We start from the raw sequence: 22,547 nt of genomic DNA, 5'->3' as shown, positions 1-22,547 counted from the left end.
GTACCCCAACTAGTGATAGCTCTGTACCCAAACTAGTGATAGCTCTGTACCCCAACTAGTGACAGCTCTGTACCCCAACTAGTGACAGGCTGTACCCCAACTAGTGACAGCACTGTACCCCAACTAGTGATAGCTCTGTACCCCAACTAGTGACAGGCTGTACCCCAACTAGTGACAGGCTGTACCCCAACTAGTGATAGCTCTGTACCGCAACTAGTGACAGCACTGTACCCCAACTAGTGACAGCTCTGTACCCTAACTATTGACAGGCTGTACCCCAACTAGTGACAGGCTGTACCCCAACTAGTGACAGGCTGTACCCCAACTAGTGATAGCTCTGTACCCCAACTAGTGATAGCTCTGTATTCCAACTAGTGACAGGCTGTACCCCAACTAGTGACAGGCTGTACCCCAACTAGTGACAGGCTGTACCCCAACTAGTGATAGCTCTGTACCCCAACTAGTGATAGCTCTGTATTCCAACTAGTGACAGGCTGTACCCCAACTAGTGACAGGCTGTACCCCAACTAGTGACAGGCTGTACCCCAACTAGTGACAGCTCTGTACCCTAACTAGTGACAGGCTGTACCCCAACTAGTGACAGGCTGTACCCCAACTAGTGACAGGCTGTACCCCAACTAGTGATAGCTCTGTACCCCAACTAGTGATAGCTCTGTACCGCAACTAGTGACAGCACTGTACCCCAACTAGTGACAGCTCTGTACCCTAACTAGTGACAGGCTGTACCCCAACTAGTGACAGCGCTGTACCCCAACTAGTGATGGCTCTGTACTCCAACTAGTGACAGGCTGTACCCCAACTAGTGACAGGCTGTACTCCAACTAGTGACAGTGCTGTACCCCAACTAGTGACAGCGCTGTACCCCAACTAGTGACCTGCGAGAGGAAGAAAACTTTCAAATGAATTGTGGAAAATCCAGCATCTGGTGTAGAATAGTTTGAATGTGTTATCACAAATTTTACAGAATAGAAAATGACAAAATTAGGATAGGTGAGTACCTTTTCAATCCTGCAGATAATTTGGTAAAATCTTGCAGAAATGGGAGTCCGAGTCTGGGAGTGGAAAATCCCCAGAAACTGTCTGTGGGAGTCCTTGAAGCACTGACCTTTCGATTGTCCTGGAGGCTGGTCCCGGGCTGCCCACTACAAGTAGCCTGGCTGCTCCCCCCGCCCCCCCGATCTCTGCCCACTCCAGGCTCCGAGATGAAGCAGCTGAAGCAAGAACTGCAGAGCGAGTCCTTCTGGCGGGCTCTGATTGCCGAATTCCTGGGCACCGCCGTCTTCGTGTTCTCCAGTGTGGGCAGTGCGCTGTGCTGGGCTGGGCTGTGCCCCGGCACGCTGCAGGTGGCTCTGGGCTTCGGCCTGGGAGTGGCTGCAGTCTCGGTGTTCACACAACGAGTGAGCGGGGGTCAACTCAACCCCGCCATCAGCCTGGCCCTGCTCCTCGCCCTGCGCATCAGCCCGCTCCGGGCGCTGCTCTACATGGCCATGCAAGCGCTGGGCGCGATCGCTGCCTGCGCCCTGCTGTACGCGCTCACACCGCCCAGCGTCCGCGGAGACCTGGGGCTCAACCAGGTAAGGAGAGGGAGAGGGGGGGGGAGAGAGAGAGGGAGCGAGAGAGCGGGGGAGAGAGAGAGGGGGGGAGAGGGTAGGGGAGAGAGAGAGGGGGAGAGAGAGAGAGAGGGTAGGGGGAGAGAGAGAGGGAGAGAGAGAGGGTAGGGGAGAGAGAGAGGGGGAGGGAGAGAGGGAGAGAGAGAGGGTAGGGGAGAGAGAGAGGGGGAGGGAGAGAGGGGGAGGGAGGGGGAGGGAGAGGGAGAGAGAGCGAGAGAGGGTAGGGGGAGGGAGAGAGCAGGGGAGAGAGAGAGGGGGGGAGAGGGTAGGGGAGAGAGAGAGAGGGTAGGGGAGAGAGAGAGAGGGGGAGGGAGAGGGGGGAGAGAGAGAGGGGGAGGGAGAGAGAGGGGGGGAGAGAGAGGGGGAGGGAGAGAGGGGGAGGGAGAGGGGGAGAGAGAGAGGGGGAGGGAGAGAGAGGGGGGAGAGAGAGGGTAGGGGAGAGAGAGAGGGGGAGGGAGAGAGGGGGGGGAGAGAGAGGGTAGGGGAGAGAGAGAGGGGGAGGGAGAGAGGGGGAGGGAGAGAGGGAGAGAGAGAGAGAGAGAGGGTAGGGGGAGAGAGAGAGGGGGGAGAGAGGGGGGGAGAGAGAGAGAGGGTAGGGGAGAGAGAGAGGGGGAGAGAGAGAGAGAGGGTAGGGGGAGAGAGAGAGGGAGAGAGAGAGGGTAGGGGAGAGAGAGAGGGGGAGGGAGAGGGAGAGAGAGAGAGAGAGGGTAGGGGGAGAGAGAGAGGGGGGAGAGAGAGGGTAGGGGAGAGAGAGAGGGGGAGGGAGAGAGGGAGAGAGAGAGAGGGTAGGGGAGAGAGAGAGGGGGGGAGAGAGAGGGGGGAGAGAGAGAGGGTAGGGGAGAGAGAGAGGGGGAGAGAGAGAGGGGGAGAGAGAGAGGGTAGGGGAGAGAGAGAGGGGGAGAGAGAGAGGGGGGAGAGAGAGAGGGTAGGGGAGAGAGAGAGAGGGGGAGAGAGAGAGAGGGGGAGGGAGAGAAAGAGGGGGAGGGAGAGAAAGAGAGGGAGGGAGAGACAGAAAGAGAGGGGGAGAGAGAGAGGGGAGGGGGTGAGAGAGAGAGAGAGAGAGAGAGAGGGGGGAAAGAGAGGGAGGGAGAGAAAGAGAGGGAGGGAGAGACAGAGAAAGAGAGGGGAGAGAGAGAGAGAGGGGGAAAGAGAGGGAGGGAGAGAAAGAGAGGGAGGGAGAGACAGAGAAAGAGGGGGGAGAGAGAGAGGAGGGGGAGAGAGAGAGGGAAAGAGAGGAAGGGAGAGAAAGAGAGGGAGGGAGAGACAGAGAAAGAGAGGGGGAGAGGGAGAGGGGGAGAGGGGGGAGAGAGAGAGGGGGAGGAGTGAGAGAGAGGGAGGGAAAGAGAGAGAGAGGGAAAGAGAGAGGGGAGAGAAAGAGAAACGGAGAGAGAGAGAGGGAGAGAAAGAGAGGGAGGGAGGGACAGAGAAAGGGAGGGGGAGAGAGGGATAGAGAGAGAGAGGGGGAGAGGGGAGGGGAAAGAGGGAGAGGAGAGAGGGAGGGAGGGAAAGAGAGGAAGAGAGAGGGAGGGAGGGGGTAGAGGGAGAAAGAGAGGGATGGAAAGAGAGAGGGAGGGAGAGTGAAGGAAAGGGATGGGGAGAGAGAAAGGGAGAGAAAGAGAGAGGGGAGAGAGGGAGAGGGAGGGAAAGAGAGAGAGGGAAAGAGGGAGAGGGAGGGGGACAGAGAAAGGGAGAGAGGGAGGGAAAGAGAGGATGAGAGAGGGAGGGCGAGGGTAGAGGGAGAAAGAGAGGGATGGAAAGAGAAAGGGAGGGAGAGTGAAGGAAAGGGAGGGTGAGAGGGATGGGGAGAGAGGGAAGGAGGGAAAGGAGAGCGGGAGAGGGAGGGAGAGTGAGGGGAGGAAGAGAGAGGAAGGGAAGGAAAGGAGCACAAGAGACAGCGAGGAGAGGGGAGGGAGAGAGAGCTGGGAGATAGGGAGTGAGGGAGGGAGGACGATGGATGGTGAGGGACGGTGAGAGGGAGAGACAGAGGGAGGGAGAGAGACAGCGAGGGATGGAGAGGGAGAGGGAGGGGGACAGAGGGAGAAGAGAGAGGAAGGGAGGGAATAAAGGGAGGGAGGGAGAGAGAGTGTGAATGAAGGGATGGAGGGACAGAGGGAGCAAGGGAGTGTAAGCAATGGAGGGCGAGAGGATTAGAGAGAGCGAGGGGGAGGGAAGGAGGGAGAGAATGACGGGGAGACAGTCGGGCAGAGTATAAATCAGGAAATTAGAGGTGCATGTGAAAAGGGTAATACAGTAATCCTGGGGGACTTTTATTTTCACATGGACAGGACAAACCAAATTTGCAGTAATAGTGTGGAGGACGAGATCATGGAATGCATTCAAGATAGTTTTCTAGATCAGTATGTCAATGAACCATCTAGGAAACAGGCTATTTTAGATCTAGTATTGTGTAATGTGGCAGGGTTAATTAATAATCTTGTAGTAAAGGATCCTCTGGGGAAGAGTGATCATAATATGATAGAACTTTATATTGAGTTTGAGAGTGATTTAGTGAAGTCCGAAACAATCTAAATAAAGCAAACTACATAGATACGAGGAGCGAGTTGTCTAAGGTAGATTGGGAAACTAGATTAAATGATATGACGGTAGATAAGCAATGGCAAACAATTTTTAAAAATCATAATTCCTAAAGAATATACATTCCCTTAAGGAATAAAAACCCCACGGGAAACATGGTCCAACCGTGGCTAACAAGAGACGTTAAAGATAGTATTAGATTAAAAGAAGAGCCTTATAATGTTGCCAAAAAGAGCAGTAAGCCTGAGGATTGGGAAGATTTTAGAATTCAGCAAAGGATGACCAAGAAATTGACAAAGAGGGAGAAAAGAACTGTAAAGTTATCCACTTTGGTAGAAAAATAGAAAAGCAGAATATTTTTTAAAAGGTGAGAGACTGGGAAATCTTGGTATTCAGAGGGATCTGGGTATCATTGTACATGAAACACTGAAAGTTAGCATAGAGTCATAGAGTTATACAGCACGGATAGAGGCCCTTCGGCCCATCGTGTCCGTGCCGGCCATCAAGCCCTGTCTAATCTAATCCCATATTCCAGCATTTGGTCCGTAGCCTTGTATGTTATGGCATTTCAAGTGCTCATCCAAATGCTTCTTCAATGTTGCGAGGGTTCCTGCCTCAGGCAGTGAGTTCCAGACTCCAACCACCCTCTGGGTGAAAAAGTTCTTTCTCAAATCCCCTCTAAACCTCCCGCCCTTTACCTTGAATCTATGCCCCCTAGTTATTGACCCTTCTACTAAGGGAAAAAGCTCCTCAGTATCCATCCTATCTATGCCCCTCATAATTTTGTACACCTCAATCATGTCCCCCCTCAGCCTCCTCTGCTCCAAGGAAAACAAACCCAATCTGCCCAGTCTTTCTTCATAGCTGAAGCGCTCCAGCCCTGGTAACATCCTGGTGAATCTCCTCTGCACCCTCTCCAAAGCGATCACATCCTTCCTGTAGTGTGGCGACCAGAACTGCACACAGTATTCCAGCTGTGGCCTAACCAATGTTTTATACAGCTCCATCATAACCTCCTTGCTCTTATATTCTATGCCTCGGCTAATGAAGGCAAGTATCCCATATGCCTTTTTTACCACCTTATCCACCTGTTCCGCCGCCTTCAGGGATCTGTGTACTTGCACACCCAGGTCCCTCTGCACCTCCGTCTTGCCTAGGGTCTTACCATTCATTGTGTATTCCCTTGCCTTGTTAGTCCCCCCAAAGTGCATCACCTCGCACTTTTCCGGGTTAAATTCCATTTGCCACTGTTCCGCCCATCTGACCAACCCATCTATATCGTCCTGCAGACTGAGGCTACCCTCCTCGCTATTTACCACCCTACCAATTTTTGTATCATCCGCGAACTTACTGATCATACCTTTTACATTCATATCCAAGTCATTAATGTAGACCACAAACAGCAAGGGACCCAGCACCGATCCCTGTGGCACCCCACTGACCACAGGCTTCCAGTCACAAAAACAACCTTCGACCATCACCCTCTGCCTTCTGCCACTAAGCCAGTTTTGTATCCAATGTGCCAAGACACCCTGGATTCCATGGGCTCTTACCTTCTTGACCAGTCTCCTGTGCGGGACTTTATCGAAGGCCTTACTGAAATCCATGTATACCACATCCACTGCGTTACCCTCATCCACACTCCTAGTCACCCCCTCAAAAAATTCAATCAAATTAGTCAGACATGATCTTCCCTTGACAAAGCCATGTTGACTATCCCTGATTAATCCTTGTCTCTCCAAGTGGAGACTAATTTTGTCCCTCAGAATTTTTTCCAATAATTTTCCTACCACTGATGTTAGGCATGCAGGTACAACAAGCAATTAAGAAAGCAAATAGTATGTTAGTTGAGTTATTACAAAGGGATTGGAGTATAAGAGTAAAGAAGTCTTACTGCAATTATATATGGCCGAGATGAGACCACACCTGGAGTACTGTGGACAGTTTTGATCTCCTTACCTAAGGAAGGACATACTTGCCTTAGAGGGACTGCAATGAAGGTTCACTAGACTGATTCCTGGGATGAGAGGATTGTCCTATGAGGAGAGATTGAGTAGACTAGGCCTGTATTCCCTGGAGTTTAGAAGAATGAGAGGTGATCTCATTGAAACGTGTAAAAATTTTAAGGGGCTTGAGAGGGTAGATGCTGGGAGGATGTTTTCACTGACTGGGGAATCTAGAACTATGCATCATATGGGACCCTGGGCTTTACAAATAGAGGCAGAGAGTACAAAAGCCAGGAAGTTGTGCTAAACCTGTATAAAACACTAGTTCGGCCCCAACTGGAGGATTGTGTCCAATTCGGGGCATCACACTTTAGGAAGGACGGGAAGGCTTTGGAGAGGGTGCAGAGGAGATTTACTAGAATGGTTCCAGGGATGAGGGATTACAGTTATGTGGATAGACTGGAGAAGCTGGTGTGCTAGAAGGCTAAGAGGAGATTTGATAGAGGTATTTAAAATCATGATGGGTTTAGAGAGAGTAAATAAAGAGAAACTGTTTCCAGTGGCTGAAGGGTCGATAACCAGAGGGCCCAGATTGAAGGTGATTGGCAGAAGAACCAGAGGCGACCTGAGGAAAAACAAGTGGTGAGGATTTGGAATGCGCTGCCTGATAGGGCGGTGGAAACAGATTCAATCGTAGACTTCAAAAGGGAATTGAATAAATAGTTGAAGGAGAAAAAATTGCAGGGATATGGGGAAAGAGCGGGGAGTAGGACTAACCGGATTGCTGTTCAAAAGAACCAGCGCAGACTTCAAAGGCCGAATGGCCTCCTTCTGTACTGTACTATTCTATGATTCTGTGATTCATAGTCTCAGAATAAGGGGTCGGCCATTTAGGACTGAGATGAGGAGAAATTTCTTCACTCAGAGGGTGGTGAATCTTTGGAATTCTCTACCCCAGAGGGCTGTGGAGGCTCAGTCGTTGAGTATATTCAAGACAGAGGCCGATAGATTTTTCGATACTAAGGGAACCAAGGGATATGAGGATAGTGTGGGAAGGTGGGGTTGAGATTAAAGATCAGCCATGATCTTATTAAATGGCGGAGCAGGCTCGAAGGGCCGAATGGTCTACTCCTGCTCCTATTTCCAATGTTCTTATGCGACAGAGAGGAGGAACGAGGGAGAGAGGGACAGAAGGAGCAAGGGACGGAGAAAGCAAGGAATGGAGAGAGGATATGAGAGAGGGATGAAGTGAATGAGTGTGGAACGAGGCAGTGAGAGAGGGAGCTAGGAAGAAAGGGAGCTAGGGAGAGAGGGACCTGTTTTAGCAAATGAATACCAAGTTCAGACCGTGGGATCTGGTTCAGCTAACAAATCATAGAATCATAGAATAATACAGCACAGAAGGAGACCATTCGGCCCAGCGTGCCTGCGCCGGCTCTTTGGTAGAGCGATCCAATAAATCCCCTCCCCATCTCTTTCCACACAGCCCTGTACATTTTTTCCCTTCAAGTATTTCTCCAATTCCCTTTTGACTGTTACGATTAAATGTGCTTCCACCGCCCTTTCAGGCAGTGCATTCCAGATCATTACAACTCACTGTGTAAAAATATATGTTTCCTCATCTCCCCTCTGGTTCTTTTGCCCATCACCTTAAATCTGTGTCCTCTGGTTACCGACCCTTCTGCCACTGGAAACAGTTTCTCCTTATTTACTCTCTCAAAACCCTTCATGATTCTGAACGCCTCCATCAAATCGCCTGTTAACCTTCTTTGCTCTAAGGAGAATGACCCCAGCTTCTGCAGTCTAACCATGTTACTGAAGTCCCTCATTCCTGGAAGCATTCTAGTAAATCTCCTCTGCACCCTCCCTAAGGCCTTGACATCCTTCCTAAAGTGCGGTGCCCAGAATTGAACACATACTCCAGCTGAGGCCTAACTCGTGTTTTATAAAGGTTTAGCATAACTTCCTTGCTTTTGTACTCTATTCCTCCAATAAAGCCAAGGATCCCAAATGCTTTTTAACAGCCTTCTCAACTTGTCCTGCCACCTTCAAAAATGTGTGTACGTCCACCCCCAGGTCTTTCTGTTCCTGCACCCTCTTTAAAATTGTACCCTTTAGTTTATATTGCCGCTCCTCATTCTTCCTACCAAAATGTATCACTTCACACTTCTCTGCGTTAAATTTCATCTGCCGTGTGTCTGCCCATTTTGCTAGTCTGACCTGTGCCATCCTGAAGTCTGTTACTATTCTCCTCATTGTTGACTACATTTCAGAGTTTCATCAGCAAACTTTGAAATTATGCCCAGTCTACCGAAGTCCAGGTCATTAATATATATTAGAAAGAGCAGCGGTCCTAATACCGACCCCTAGGGAGCACTGCTGTACACCTCCCTCCAGTCTGAAAAACAACCGTTCACCACGACTCTCTGCTTTCTGTCCCTTAGCCAATTTTGTATCCATGCTGCCACTGTCCCTTTAATCCCATGGGCTTTAATGTTGCTAAAAAGCCTATTATGTGGTACTTTGTCAAATGCCTTTTGAAAATCCATATACACAACATCCACTGCACTACCCTCATAAACCCTCTCCATTACTTCATCAAAAGACTTGATCAAGTTAGTCAAGCACGATTTGCCTTTAACAAATCCGAGCTGACTTTCATTTATTAGCCCATACTTTTCTAAATGCCAATGAATTTTGTCCCAGATTATTGTCTCTAAAAGTTTCCCCACCACTGACGTTACCAAATACCAAGCTCAGACTGTGGGATCTCTTTCAGCGAATAAATACCAAGCTCAGACTGTGGGATCACTTTCAGTGAATAAATACCAAGCTCAGACTGTGGGATCTCTTTCAGCGAATAAATACCAAGCTCAGACTGTGGGATCTCTTTCAGCGAATAAATACCAAGCTCAGACTGTGGGATCTCTTTCAGTGGATAAATACCAAGCTCAGACTGTGGGATCTCTTTCAGTGAATAAATACCAAGCTCAGACTGTGGGATCTCTTTCAGCGAATAAATACCAAGCTCAGACTGTGGGATCTCTTTCAGCGAATAAATACCAAGCTCAGACTGTGGGATCACTTTCAGTGAATAAATACCAAGCTCAGACTGTGGGATCTCTTTCAGCGAATAAATACCAAGCTCAGACTGTGGGATCTCTTTCAGTGAATAAATACCAAGCTCAGACTGTGGGATCTCTTTCAGTGAATAAATACCAAGCTCAGACTGTGGGAAGGTAAGAGCCCATGGGATCCAGGGTGCCTTGACGCATTGGATCCTAAACTGGCTGAGTGGCAGGAGGCAGAGGGTGATGGTTGAAGGTTGCTTTTGTGACTGGAAGCCTGTGTCCAGTGGGGTACCTCAGGGATCGGTGCTGGGTCCCTTGTTGTTCGTGATCTACATAAATGATTTGGATGAGAATGTAAAAGGTATGATCAGTAAGTTCGCAGATGACACGAAAATTGGTGGGGTGGTAAATTGCGAGGAGGAAAGCCTCCGGCTACAGGACGATATAAACGGGTTGGTCAGATGGGCGGAAAAGTGGCAAATGGAATTTAACCCTGAAAAGTGCGAGGTGATGCATTTTGGACGGACAAATAAGGCAAGGGAATACACAATGAGTGGTAGGACCCTAGGAAGTACAGAGGGTCAGAGGGACCTTGGTGTACATGTACATAGAACCCTGAAGGCAGCGGAGCAGGTAGATAAGGTGGTTAAAAAGGCATATGGGATACTTGCCTTCATTAGCCGAGGCATAGAATATAAGAGCAGGGAGGTTATGATGGAGCTGTACAAAACGCTGGTGAGGCCACAGCTGGAGTACTGTGTGCAGTTCTGGTCGCCTCACTATAGGAAGGATGTGATTGCTTTGGAGAGGGTGCAGAGAAGATTCACCAGGATGTTACCTGGGATGGAGCGCCTCAGCTATGAAGAGAGGCTGTACAGGCTGGGGTTGTTTTCCTTGGAGCAGAGAAGGCTGAGGGGGGACCTGATTGAGGTGTACAAAATGATGAGGGGCATAGATAGGGTAGATAAAGAGGAACTTTTCCCCTTAGTGGGGGGGTCAATAACAAAGGGGCATAGATTCAGGGTAAGGGGCAGGAGATTTAGAGGGGATTTGAGGAGGAACTTTTTCACCCAGAGGGTGGTTGGAATGTGGAACTCAATGCCTGAAAGGGTGGTAGAGGCAGGAACCCTCACAACATTCAAGAAGCATTTGGATGAGCACTTGAAATGCCATTGCATACAAGGCTATGGACCAAATGCTGGAAAATGGGATTAGACTGGACAGGGATGGATGGGCGGCGCAGACACGATGGGCCGAAGGGCCTCTTTCTGTGCTGTATAACTCTATGACTCTATGACTCTATGACTGTGGGATCTCTTTCAGTGAATAAATACCAAGCTCAGACTGTGGGATCTCTTTCAGTGAATAAATACCAAGCTCAGACTGCGGGATCTCTTTCAGCGAATAAATACCAAGCTCAGACTGTGGGATCTCTTTCAGTGAATAAATACCAAGCTCAGACTGTGGGATCTCTTTCAGCGAATAAATACCAAGCTCAAGTTTAGACTGTGACATTCAAATAAAAGCTTCATCGAAAGCATTGGGACAAAAAACATTTTGATGAATAAATTTCATCATCTTATGTGAAATAAGTGTTATTTTTAGTTGGTTATATTTTAGACAGTAGAAATTTCAGTTATTGAGTAAAGGTTGACAGATTAAGAATTTTGGAATGATTCAGTTGGTCTGTCAACAAACGGTGAAATGTTCCGACCGGGTTTTTCAATTCGAAGTGTTGACATGTTCTTGTAGGGTTTTTTCATTCTAAGTATTGACATCTTTTCAACAGTATTTTGAAAGATGTCGCAGTGGGTTTTTGCATTATAAATGTTGACATAAAAGGGTTATAGGTTGTAAGTGTGCACGATATGCAAGATTTATTGTTAGATACAGATAGATATTACACATTTGATTCACCTGTTTATTCCTTGTTGTTCAAAGTTAGTTTGCCTATTAAATTTTAAAAATAAGATCTGTTGTATAATTCTACCATTGTCCAGGTAGAAGGATGATACTGTGGAAATCAAGTAGCTAAAGAAGCATAAAGAAAATCTCTGTTCGTTATCCTGTGTGCACTGTCAAACTTTCATAGATATCCTGGAAAGGGGAACACACGCCAGGAAAGTTGTGAAAGTTCATAAAACAAGGCTCGTTGGAAACACAGAAGGCCAAGTTATTTAGACAGAAAAACCTGTAAGCCCGAACGTTCACATCCCCGCCCTCCCCCACCCCCCCTCAGGATTGTCCAACTCATTACTGTCCCCCACCCCCAGGACTGCTCCCCCCACCCCCCAGGATTGGTCCCGCCCAGGATTTCCACCCCAGGATTTTCCCCTCCCCAGAATTTTTCCCCCAGGACTGCACCCCCCACCCGGACTGTTCCACTCCCAAGATTGCACCCCCCCAAGATTGTCCACGCTGGACTGAACCCGCCCCCCCCCCCACCCGCCAGGATTTCCCTCTTCAGGATTGTCCCCCTCAGGATCCTCCACCCCTCCCAGAATTGTCACCGTTCCCCCCCCCCCCGGCAGTATTGTCCGCCCCTCAGGATTGCCCCCCTTGCAAGATTGTCTCCCCACCCCCCCCGCTCCCGCCCCCAGGATTGCCTCCCTCCCTTAACTCATTATTCCCACCTGGGCTCCATACAGGAGCCGCTTGATTACCATCTCAGCCTGAGTATGAGCACTGCTCACCAATTAAATGTTAGTGTGATTCGGCCCTGGGAATGGCTCGGACATTGAGTAGACGGGGCAATCCCACATCCTGTGTGATATTGGGCCTCGACAAAATTAACCCATTGGGCTCTAGAAGGGGATTTAATGAGAACAAAGCTGCTCATGATGCGATATATTTAACATGGACTGTGGGAGGAGTTTAGAGGGTGGGGAAAAGTTCACAATAGGGAAGACTGTGGAAGATTAAATAACTATGAGCATTCAGGATAATGGATACTGCTTCCATTACTCATCCTCCAGTACGACCCTCCAGTACCCACCCTCCAGTACCCACCCTCCAATACCCATCCTCCAATACCCACCCTCCAATACCCAACCTCCAGTACCCACCCTCCAATACCCACCCTCCAATACCCACCCTCTAGTACCCACCCTCCAATGCCCACCCTCCAATACCCACCCTCCAATACCCACCCTCCAATACCCACCCTCCAGTACCCACCCTCTAGTACCCACCCTCCAATACCCACCCTCCAATACCCACCCTCCAATACCCACCCTCCAATACCCAGCCTCCAATACCCACCCTCCAATACCACCCTCCAATACCCACCCTCCAATACCCATCCTCCAATACCCATCCTCCAATACCCACCCTCCAATACCCATCCTCGAATACCCATCCTCCAATACCCACCCTCCAATACCCACCCTCCAATACCCACCCTCCAATACCCATCCTCCAATACCCACCCTCCAATAGCCACCCTCCAATAGCCACCCTCCAATAGCCACCCTCCAATAGCCACCCTCCAATACCCACCCTCCAATATCCACCCTCCAATACCCACCCTCCAATACCCACCCTCCAATACCCACCCTCCAATACCCACCCTCCAATACCCACCCACCAATACCCACCCTCCAATACCTACCCTCCAATACCCACCCGCCAATACCCACCCTCCAATACCCACCCTCCAATACCCACCATCCAATACCCACCCTCCAATACCCATCCTCCAATACCCACCTTCCAATACCCACCCTCCAATACCCACCCTCCAATACCCACCCTCCAATACCCACCCTCCAATACCATCCTCCAATACCACCCTCCAATACCCACCCTCCAATACCCACCCTCCAATACCCACCCTCCAATACCCACCCTCCAATACCCACCCTCCAATACCCACCCTCCAATACCCATCCTCCAGTACCCACCCTCCAATACCCACCCTCCAATACCCACCCTCCAATACCCACCCTCCAATACCCACCCTCCAATACCCACCCTCCAATACCCACCCTCCAATACCCACCCTCCAATACCATCCTCCAATACCCACCCTCCAATACCCACCCTCCAATATCCACCCTCCAATACCCACCCTCCAATACCCACCCTCCAATACCCACCCTCCAATACCCACCCTCCAATACCCACCCTCCAATACCCACCCTTCAATACCCACCCTCCAATACCCACCCTCCAATACCCACCCTCCAATACCCACCCTCCAATACCCACCCTCCAATACCATCCTCCAATACCTACCCTCCAATACCCACCCGCCAATACCCACCCTCCAATACCCACCATCCAATACCCACCCTCCAATACCCATCCTCCAATACCCACCTTCCAATACCCACCCTCCAATACCCACCCTCCAATACCCACCCTCCAATACCCACCCTCCAATACCACCCTCCAATACCACCCTCCAATACCCACCCTCCAATACCCACCCTCCAATACCACCCTCCAATACCAACCCTCCAATACCCACCCTCCAATACCCACCCTCCAATACCCACCCTCCAATACCCACCCTCCAATACCCACCCTCCAACACCACCCTCCAGTACCCACCCTCCAGTACCCACCCTCCAGTACCCACCCTCCAATACCCACCCTCCAATACCCACCCTCCAATACCACCCTCCAGTACCCACCCTCCAGTACCCACCCTCCAGTACCCACCCTCCAATACCCACCCTCCAATACCCACCCTCCAATACCCACCCTCCAATACCCATCCTCCAATACCCATCCTCCAATACCCATCCTCCAATACCCACCCTCCAATACCCACCCTCCAATACCCATCCTCCAATACCCACCCTCCAATACCCATCCTCCAATACCCACCCTCCAATATCCACCCTCCAATACCCACCCTCCAATACCCACCCTCCAATACCCACCCTCCAATACCCACCCTCCGATACCCATCCTCCGATACCCACCCTCCGATACCCACCCTCCGATACCCACCCTCCGATACCCACCCTCCGATACCCATCCTCCGATACCCATCCTCCAATACCATCCTCCAATACCCACCCTCCAATACCCACCCTCCAATACCCACCCTCCAATACCCACCCTCCAATACCCACCCTCCAATACCCACCCTCCAATACCCATCCTCCAATACCCACCCTCCAATACCCACCCTCCACTACCCACCCTCCACTACCCACCCTCCAATACCCACCCTCCAATACCACCCTCCAATACCCACCCTCCAATACCCACCCTCCAATACCCAGCCTCCAATACCCAGCCTCCAATACCCAGCCTCCAATACCCAGCCTCCAATACCCAGCCTCCAATACCCAGCCTCCAATACCCACCCTCCAATACCCATCCTCCAATACCATCCTCCAATACCCACCCTCCAACACCCACCCTCCAATACCCACCCTCCAATACCCACCCTCCAATACCCACCCTCCAATACCCACCCTCCAATACCCACCCTCCAATACCACCCTCCAATACCCACCCTCCAATACCCACCCTCCAATACCACCCTCCAATTCCCACCCTCCAATACCCACCCTCCAATACCCATCCTCCAATACCACCCTCCAATACCCACCCTCCAATACCCACCCTCCAATACCCACCCTCCAACACCCACCCTCCAGTACCCACCCTCCAGTACCCACCCTCCAATACCCACCCTCCAATACCCACCCTCCAATACCCATCCTCCAATACCCACCCTCCAATACCCATCCTCCAATACCCACCCTCCAATACCCACCCTCCAATACCCACCCTCCAATACCCACCCTCCAGTACCACCCTCCAATACCCACCCTCCAATACCCATCCTCCAATAGCCACCCTCCAATACCCACCCTCCAGTACCCACCCTCCAGTACCCACCCTCCAATACCCATCCTCCAATACCCATCCTCCAGTACCACCCTCCAATACCCACCCTCCAATACCCACCCTCCAATACCCACCCTCCAATACCCACCATCCAATACCCACCCTCCAATACCCACCCTCCAATACCCACCCTCCAACACTCATCCTCCAACACTCATCCTCCAATACCCACCCTCCAATACACACCCTCCAATACCCATCCTCCAATACCCATCCTCCAATACCCATCCTCCAATACCCACCCGCCAATACCCACCCTCCAATACCCACCCTCCAATACCCACCCTCCAATACCCACCCTCCAATACCCACCCTCCAATACCCACCCTCCAATACCCACCCCCCAATACCCACCCTCCAATACCCACCCTCCAATACCCACCCTCCAATACCCATCCTCCAATACCACCCTCCAATACCCACCCTTCAATACCCACCCTCCAATATCCACCATCCAATACCACCCTCCAATACCCACCCTCCAATACCCACCCTCCAGTACCCACCCTCCAATACCCACCCTCCAGTACCCACCCTCCTATAGCAACCCTCCAATACCCAGCCTCTGTTTCACAGCTTGCACTGCCACCCTCAGCTGGGCAGTTCTCGATGACAATATTTTTTTAATTTATTCATTCATCGGATGTGGGAGTCACTGGCAATGCCAGCATTTATTACCCATCCCTAGTTGCCCTTGAGAAGGTGGTGGTGAGCCGCCTTCTTGAACCGCTACAGTCTGTGTGGTGAAGGTACTCCCACAGTGCTGTTAGGGAGGGAGTTCCAGGATTTTGACCCAGCGACGATGAAGGAACAATGATATATTTCCACATCAGGATAGTGTGTGACTTGGAGGGGAACTTGGAGGTGATGGTATTCCCATGCGCCCTCTGCCCTTGTCTTTCTAGGTGGTAGAGGTTGTGGGTTTGGGAAGAGTAGAGAATTTTAGCTATGAGGAAAGACGGGATAGGCTGGGTCTGTTTTCCTTGGAACAGAGGAGGCTGAGGGGAGACCTTATTGAGGTGTATAAAATTATATGGGGCCTAGATAAAGTGGATAGAAAGGACCTATTTCCCTTAGCAGAGGGGTCAAAAACCAGGGGGCACAGATTTAAAGTAATTGGGGGAAGGTTTAGAGGGGATTTGAGGGGAAATTTCTCGACCCAGAGGGTTGTGGGGGTCTGGAACTCACTGCCTGAAAGGGTGGTAGAGGCAGGAACTGTTGTGCCTGGGTATAATAAGACACAGACTGCAGGAGAAACGGTACAACAGGTGTTTACTCAATGTGGCTCACAGTGGAACTGCCTGTACAGATTACTACTCAGTGTTATATACAGGTGTGGTCACTGCCGGTACTACAGTATACATGAGCTGTAAAAAGTAGTTCCCCCCTTAAAGGTATATACATTACAATTCCTCCCCTTTTAGATTAATAGTACCATAACACTCATTTAACAATTAAATATCAAACTAATTACAATTAACACTTTTAACATGCAACATTAGCTGAAAATAGTCTATTTATATATTCAGTCTTTGGGGAGGCTTCCTGATCCTTTCTGGAGAGAGCCTTTCCCGAGTGTCTTGCTCTTGGTGCGGAGGCGATTCTGCCCCCCTGTCGGCGGTTGGTTCATCAACTTCCGATGCTACTGTTTCTGGGGTAGATGCGACCTGTACGTCGGGTTCATCACCAGGTATGTATGGGCGAGGCATGGGGTTGACTTGTTCCTGTGACTCTAGGATCTGGTCACCATGGCATCTCATGATGCTCTCCCCAACGCCCACTGTGTACATTAGTGGGCCCTGCCGTGTGCATATCGTTCCTGGCTGCCATTTTTCTGTTCGGTAGTCGCGGGCCAAGACTGGTTGCCCTACATTGAAGCTCCTTGTTGGCTTCTCATGGATGTGCTGGAATTGCTTACTCTCAACATCTCTTCGTACGTTTGGTCTGAGCAAATCCAGGCGAGATCTTAACCTTCGGTTAAAGAACATCATGGCTGGGGCCTGGTTGGTGACGGCATGTGTCGCATTCCGGTAGGCGAACAGGAAATTGTCCACCTTGTGCTGCAGCGGAATGTTGTCATTGTACATAGCCTTTATTGCCTTCACAGAATCACACAGAATCACAGAAACCCCACAGTGCAGATAGAGGCCATTTCGGCCCATCGAACCTGCACCGACACATATCCTACCCGATCCCTGTAACCCCTACACCAACACATATCCCACCCTATCCCCGTAACCCCACGTATTTAATCCCCCTAACACTAAGGGTCAATTTATCATAGCCAATCAACCTAACCCACACATCTTTGGACTGTGGGAGGAAACCGGAGCACCCGGAGAAAACCCACGCAAACACGGGGAGAATGTGCAAACTCCACACAGACAGTCACCCGAGGCCGGATTCGAAACCGGGTCCCTGGCTCTGTGAGGCAACAGTGCTAACCACTATGCCACCGTGCTGCCTTCTTAAAGGTTTGTACGAACCTCTCAGCCAATCCATTTGTGGCTGGATGATACGGGGCGGATGTGTAATGCCTTGCCCCATTCTTTTTCAAGAACCTCCGGAACTCTTCGGACACAAACTGTGGTCCGTTGTCGGAGCAAATCTATTCTGGCAAGCCATTCCTGGCAAAAATGGTCCATAGGACTGCAATAGTTTTCTCCGTGGTGGTGGAGGACATTTTGATGACCTCAGGCCATTTCGAGTGCGCATCCACGGCTATTAAAAACATTGAGTCCATGAATGGACCAGCAAAATCAATATGCACCCGTTGCCATGGAGATAAGGGCCACTTCCATGGGTGTAGAGGGGCCTGTGGTGGTGCATTTTGGACTCTCTGGCATCCTGAGCAGCTCTTGGTCAGGTCCTCGATTTGTTTATCGATTCCCGGCCACCACACATAAGCCCTGGCTAGGCTTTTCATTTTTACCCCTCCCAGATGACCCTCATGAAGCTCATTGAGCACTCTATCCCTTAACTTGGGTGGAATCACCACTCGGGATCCACACATCAAGGTCCCCCGGCACACTGACAGCTGTTCTCTCCTTGTCGAGAATGCTGGCAACAGTGAATCGCCATGTGCTGGCCATCCCTTCACCGTCAAATCATATACCCGAGACAGTGTCGGGTCATTTCGGGTTTCCTTTTCGACACAAGCGTCAGTTACCGGTAGGTATTCAACTATAGTTGAATGGAATATTTCGACAGGATCCACTGCTGGTGCTTCCTCCGCAGTAGGCAGTGGCAGGCGTGATAGCCCATCAGCATTTCCATGCTGTTTCATGCCCTTATATTCAATCTCATAGTGGGGCGCCCCTAGAAAAAGTGACCATCTTTGTAGTCGTTGCGCAGTCATCACCGGAACGCCCTTCTTAGGATTAAAAATGGAGACAAGAGGCTGGTGATCAGTCAGCAAGGTGAATTTCTGCCCGTGCAGATAGTGATTGAACTTTTTCACTCCCCACACTAGGCTGAGGGCCTCCCTGTCAATCTGGGCGTAGTTACGCTCGGCTGAGGTTAGTGATCGTGACGCAAAAGCTATTGGCCTCTCTGAGCCGTCCGAGAATTTGTGCGACAGCACCGCTCCAATGCCGTAGGGTGACGCATCACATGCCAACTGAATTCGTAATGCCGGGTTGTAATGGGCCAATACCTCTTTCAATGTGATTAGTGTTTTGCTCTTCTGGAAAGCTCGTCTACATTCGTCACTCCACTTCCATGGCACCCCAGTTTGCAGTAGGGTGTTCAGTGCGTGTAGTATTGTAGACAAATTTGGCAAGAACTTATGGTAGTAGTTTACCAGCCCGAGGAACGACCTCAGTTGTGGCACATTTTCCGGTGCTGGAGCCTTGACTACTGCCTCAATCTTCTCTGGGGACTTATGAAATCCCTCTTTATCGATAACGTGGCCACAATACTGTAATGATCAATAACATGTCATTCTATAGTGGACACTAGGTGGAGCCGTAGAGCTGTGTAGAGCTGTATATAAGACTACACTACCCAGCTGTATCTATATTAAGACTACATTACCCATGAGGCACTAGGCTACCCACAAGGCAGCAGTCAAGATGGATGCCTCTACAGATACAGTACCTAGTCCACATGTGCTCAATAAAAGTGTCTAGCAAAAGCTAGCTGTGTTCATAATAAGAATGTCTATTTATTAATGAACATAAGATGGAACCAGGGTGGTGAAGATCTGCTGAAAATTGTGAAAAGCGAAACGGAGAATTTGAAGCCACCAGAGCGTTTGAAACTCACAGGAACTTTCGACTACAATTGGCAGACCTTTAAACAACAATTCGAACTCTACATTGCAACCATCGGATTCGGTACAAAGCCAGACGCAAGGAAGATAGCATTGCTGCTTACGGTTGCAGGCCCACAGGCGATAGAGGTATTTAATACATTTGTATTTAATCCAGAGCAGAACAGAGAAAAATTAGAAGATGTGCTAAAAAAAATTGATGCACATTGCTCTCCCAAAAAGAATGAGACCTATGAAAGATACATCTTCTGTTCTCGGACACAGCAGCAAAATGAGACTTTTGATAGCTTTATAACTGATCTGAAACTGAAAGCACAGACATGTAATTTCTCTGAGCTGAAACCATCCATGATTCGTGACCAGAATGTATTTGGTATTCATGATAAAAAAAGTCAGGGAACGTCTGTTGAGAGAAACCGAACTAAATTTGGAAAATGCGGTGAAAATATGCCAAGCCAGCGAGCTAGCTCGAAAGCACGCGAAAACTTTCAGTGAAATCAATAATGATGCAATTGTAATGAGTGATAATGCTGCTGCCGGTGCTGTGTCCTATAAGGGGAAGAAACATGGGCAGAACAGAAATGAAAAGCAATCGGAGGATGAAATTTTAAATTGTAAACGCTGTGGTTACAAACACCAGTTAAGACAATGCCCAGCGTTTGGAAAAATGTGCACAAAGTGTAATGGAAAGAATCACTTTGCCAAACAATGCTTTTCAAAAGTACAAACTAAGAAAGGGCAACGAGTTAATGTAATTGAGGACACTGATTTAAGTGAGACAATTTTTGTCGGAATGGTGTCATGTGACAATATCAAAAAGGATACAGAAAATGTGCAGCCCTCAGAAATGGACAATGCTGAACATAAAGTTAATGCAGTAAAAGAGGACAAATGGATGATCCCACTGCAGATAAATGGAGCATTAGTTACCTTGAAACTAGACACTGGGGCAAAAGCAAACTTAATCAGTATGAGTGACATTAACAATATAAAAGAAAAGCCCAAAATACAGAAAAAGTCAGTACTACTGAAGGACTATAATGGACAGAAAATAGATAGCTTGGGTGTATGCAGACTTAAAGTGACAGTCAAAGACAAAGTGCATCATCTCATGTTTTCTGTTGTGGTTGAAAGGCTTGATTCACTACTGGGTGACAAAGCTTGTGAGGACTTAGAACTGGTCAAAAGAGTCTACCGTATAAACTGTGCCATAAGCAGACCAGATGACTCGGTGGATTCTGCAGTGAATAATTTCCAGGATGTGTTCAAAGGATTTCGAGTTCTACCATTCACTTACAAGATCCAGCTAAAGCAGGATGCTCAGCCAGTGGTACATGCTCCACGAAGAGTTCCAGCACCCCTGCGTGACCGGCTCAAGAATGAACTGGACAGAATGACCACACTAGGAGTCATCAGGAAAGTCGAAGAGCCAACAGACTGGGTTAACTCCATGGTATGTGTAAAGAAAAAGAACGATGATCTAAGAACATGCATGGATCCAAAGGACTTAAATGCAAACATAAAACGTGAACACTACCAGATTCCCAAGCGAGAAGAAATCACCAGTGAAATGTCAGGTGCCAGATACTTTACAAAGCTCGATGCCTCACAAGGATTTTGGCAACTAAAACTGGATGAAGAGAGCACCAAATACTGTACCTTCAACACACCATTTGGCAGGTATTGTTTCCTCAGAATGCCTTTCGGGATAATATCTGCATCTGAAATCTTTCATAGAGTGATGGAACACATAATTGAAGGTCTGGAAGGAGTTCGGGTCTATGTTGATGACATCATCATCTGGGGCTCCACACTGAAAGAACACAATGAGAGACTGACTAATGTGCTACAGAGCATACGCCGCAATGGACTGAAGCTCAACAAAGCCAAGTGTCAGTTTGGTGTCCAGGAAGTCACTTTCCTAGGAGATAATCTATCTGGTAAAGGAATAGAGCCAGATATGGAAAAAGTAAACGCCATACTCAAAATGCCCCGACCCACTGACAAAAAAGGAGTGCTATGCATCATGTGGATGATAAACTTCATTGGAAAGTTCATTCCTAACTTGTCAGCCAAGACAGCCTGTCTGCGAGACCTGCTACATAAAACAAATGAGTTCGCATGGACAGAAAGACATGAACAAGAGTGGATAAACCTCAAAACAGTGCTGACAACCACACCTGTACTCACCTTCTTTGACCCAACAAAAAGAATCAAAGTGTCAACGGATGCATCAAAAGATGGCCTAGGTGCGGTCTTGCTACAAGCAGAGGGTGAAGATTGGAAGCCTGTTGCCTATGCCTCCAGGTCTATGACTGATACTGAGTGTCGATACGCCCAGATTGAAAAGGAATGTCTAGGCTTGGTAGTTGGACTAGAAAAGTTTCATGGCTACATATATGGACTTCCCACCTTCACAGTTGAGACAGACCACAGCCCTCTGGTTGCCATCATAAAAAAAAACCTGAATGAGATGTCTCCAAGGATTCAACGACTCATGATGAAGTTGCAAAGATATGACTTTGAACTGATCTACACACCAGGCAAATACATAGTGTTAGCAGATGCACTATCCCGAGCACCCACAATGAGTCATGTGAGCTCTACTGAAGAAGACGTGGATGTTCATGTGAGTATGGTCACTGCTGCGCTGCCCGTGTCAGACACAAAATCAAAGCAAATAGCAGAAGAAACAGTAAAAGATACAGTATTACAAACAGTAATAGAGAACATTCATCATGGTTGGCCAAAGGTTCCTGTCCAAAATATTTTCACATAAGGTCAGAATTGAGTGTCGCAAGTGGACTATTACTAAAACAGAACAGAATAGTCATTCCACAGGCTCTACGTCAAGACATGCTCAAAAGGATTCATGAGGGACACCTCGGAATTGAAAAATGCAAAAGGAGAGCAAGAGACACTGTTTATTGGCCTAGCATAAATAAGGACATTGAGAACATGACAGGCAAATGTGAGACATGTCAGAAACACCAAAACAAACAAGCAAAGGAACCAATGATAGTAGCTGACATACCAACAGCACCATGGCAAAAGGTTGGTATGGACCTTTTTCATTTAAATGGTAAAGACTATCTAATAGTGATTGACTACTATTCTAACTATCCTGAGATGGCGCTGCTCTCAAGCACCACAGCAAGCAGTGTCATAATGCATGTGAAATCCATCTTCGCCAGACATGGAATTCCCAGGATTGCCGTTA

The 22,547-nt window shown here is 49.0% G+C and overlaps 1 protein-coding gene across 1 annotated transcript in view; it reads left to right on the top strand.

Moving 5' to 3' along the window:
• Positions 1-1,201: 1,201 nt before the first annotated feature.
• The window catches only part of LOC147101516 (aquaporin-2-like), a 62,074-nt gene continuing 40,728 nt past the window's right edge, over positions 1,202-22,547 (top strand). The window contains exon 1 of the mRNA XM_085966684.1: positions 1,202-1,595. Coding sequence (XP_085822810.1) covers positions 1,224-1,595 — 372 coding nt within the window. The 5' untranslated portion in view covers positions 1,202-1,223. The remainder of the gene's footprint in view (positions 1,596-22,547) is intronic.

The sequence above is a fragment of the Somniosus microcephalus genome, chromosome 24 (genome assembly GCF_052327205.1).
Source record: "Somniosus microcephalus isolate GS21.2 chromosome 24, FLI_Smic_1.0, whole genome shotgun sequence".
NCBI classification, from domain to species: domain Eukaryota; kingdom Metazoa; phylum Chordata; class Chondrichthyes; order Squaliformes; family Somniosidae; genus Somniosus; species Somniosus microcephalus.
The sequence above is the reverse complement of the archived record's forward strand: the minus strand, read 5'-3'. Positions and strand labels throughout refer to the sequence as shown.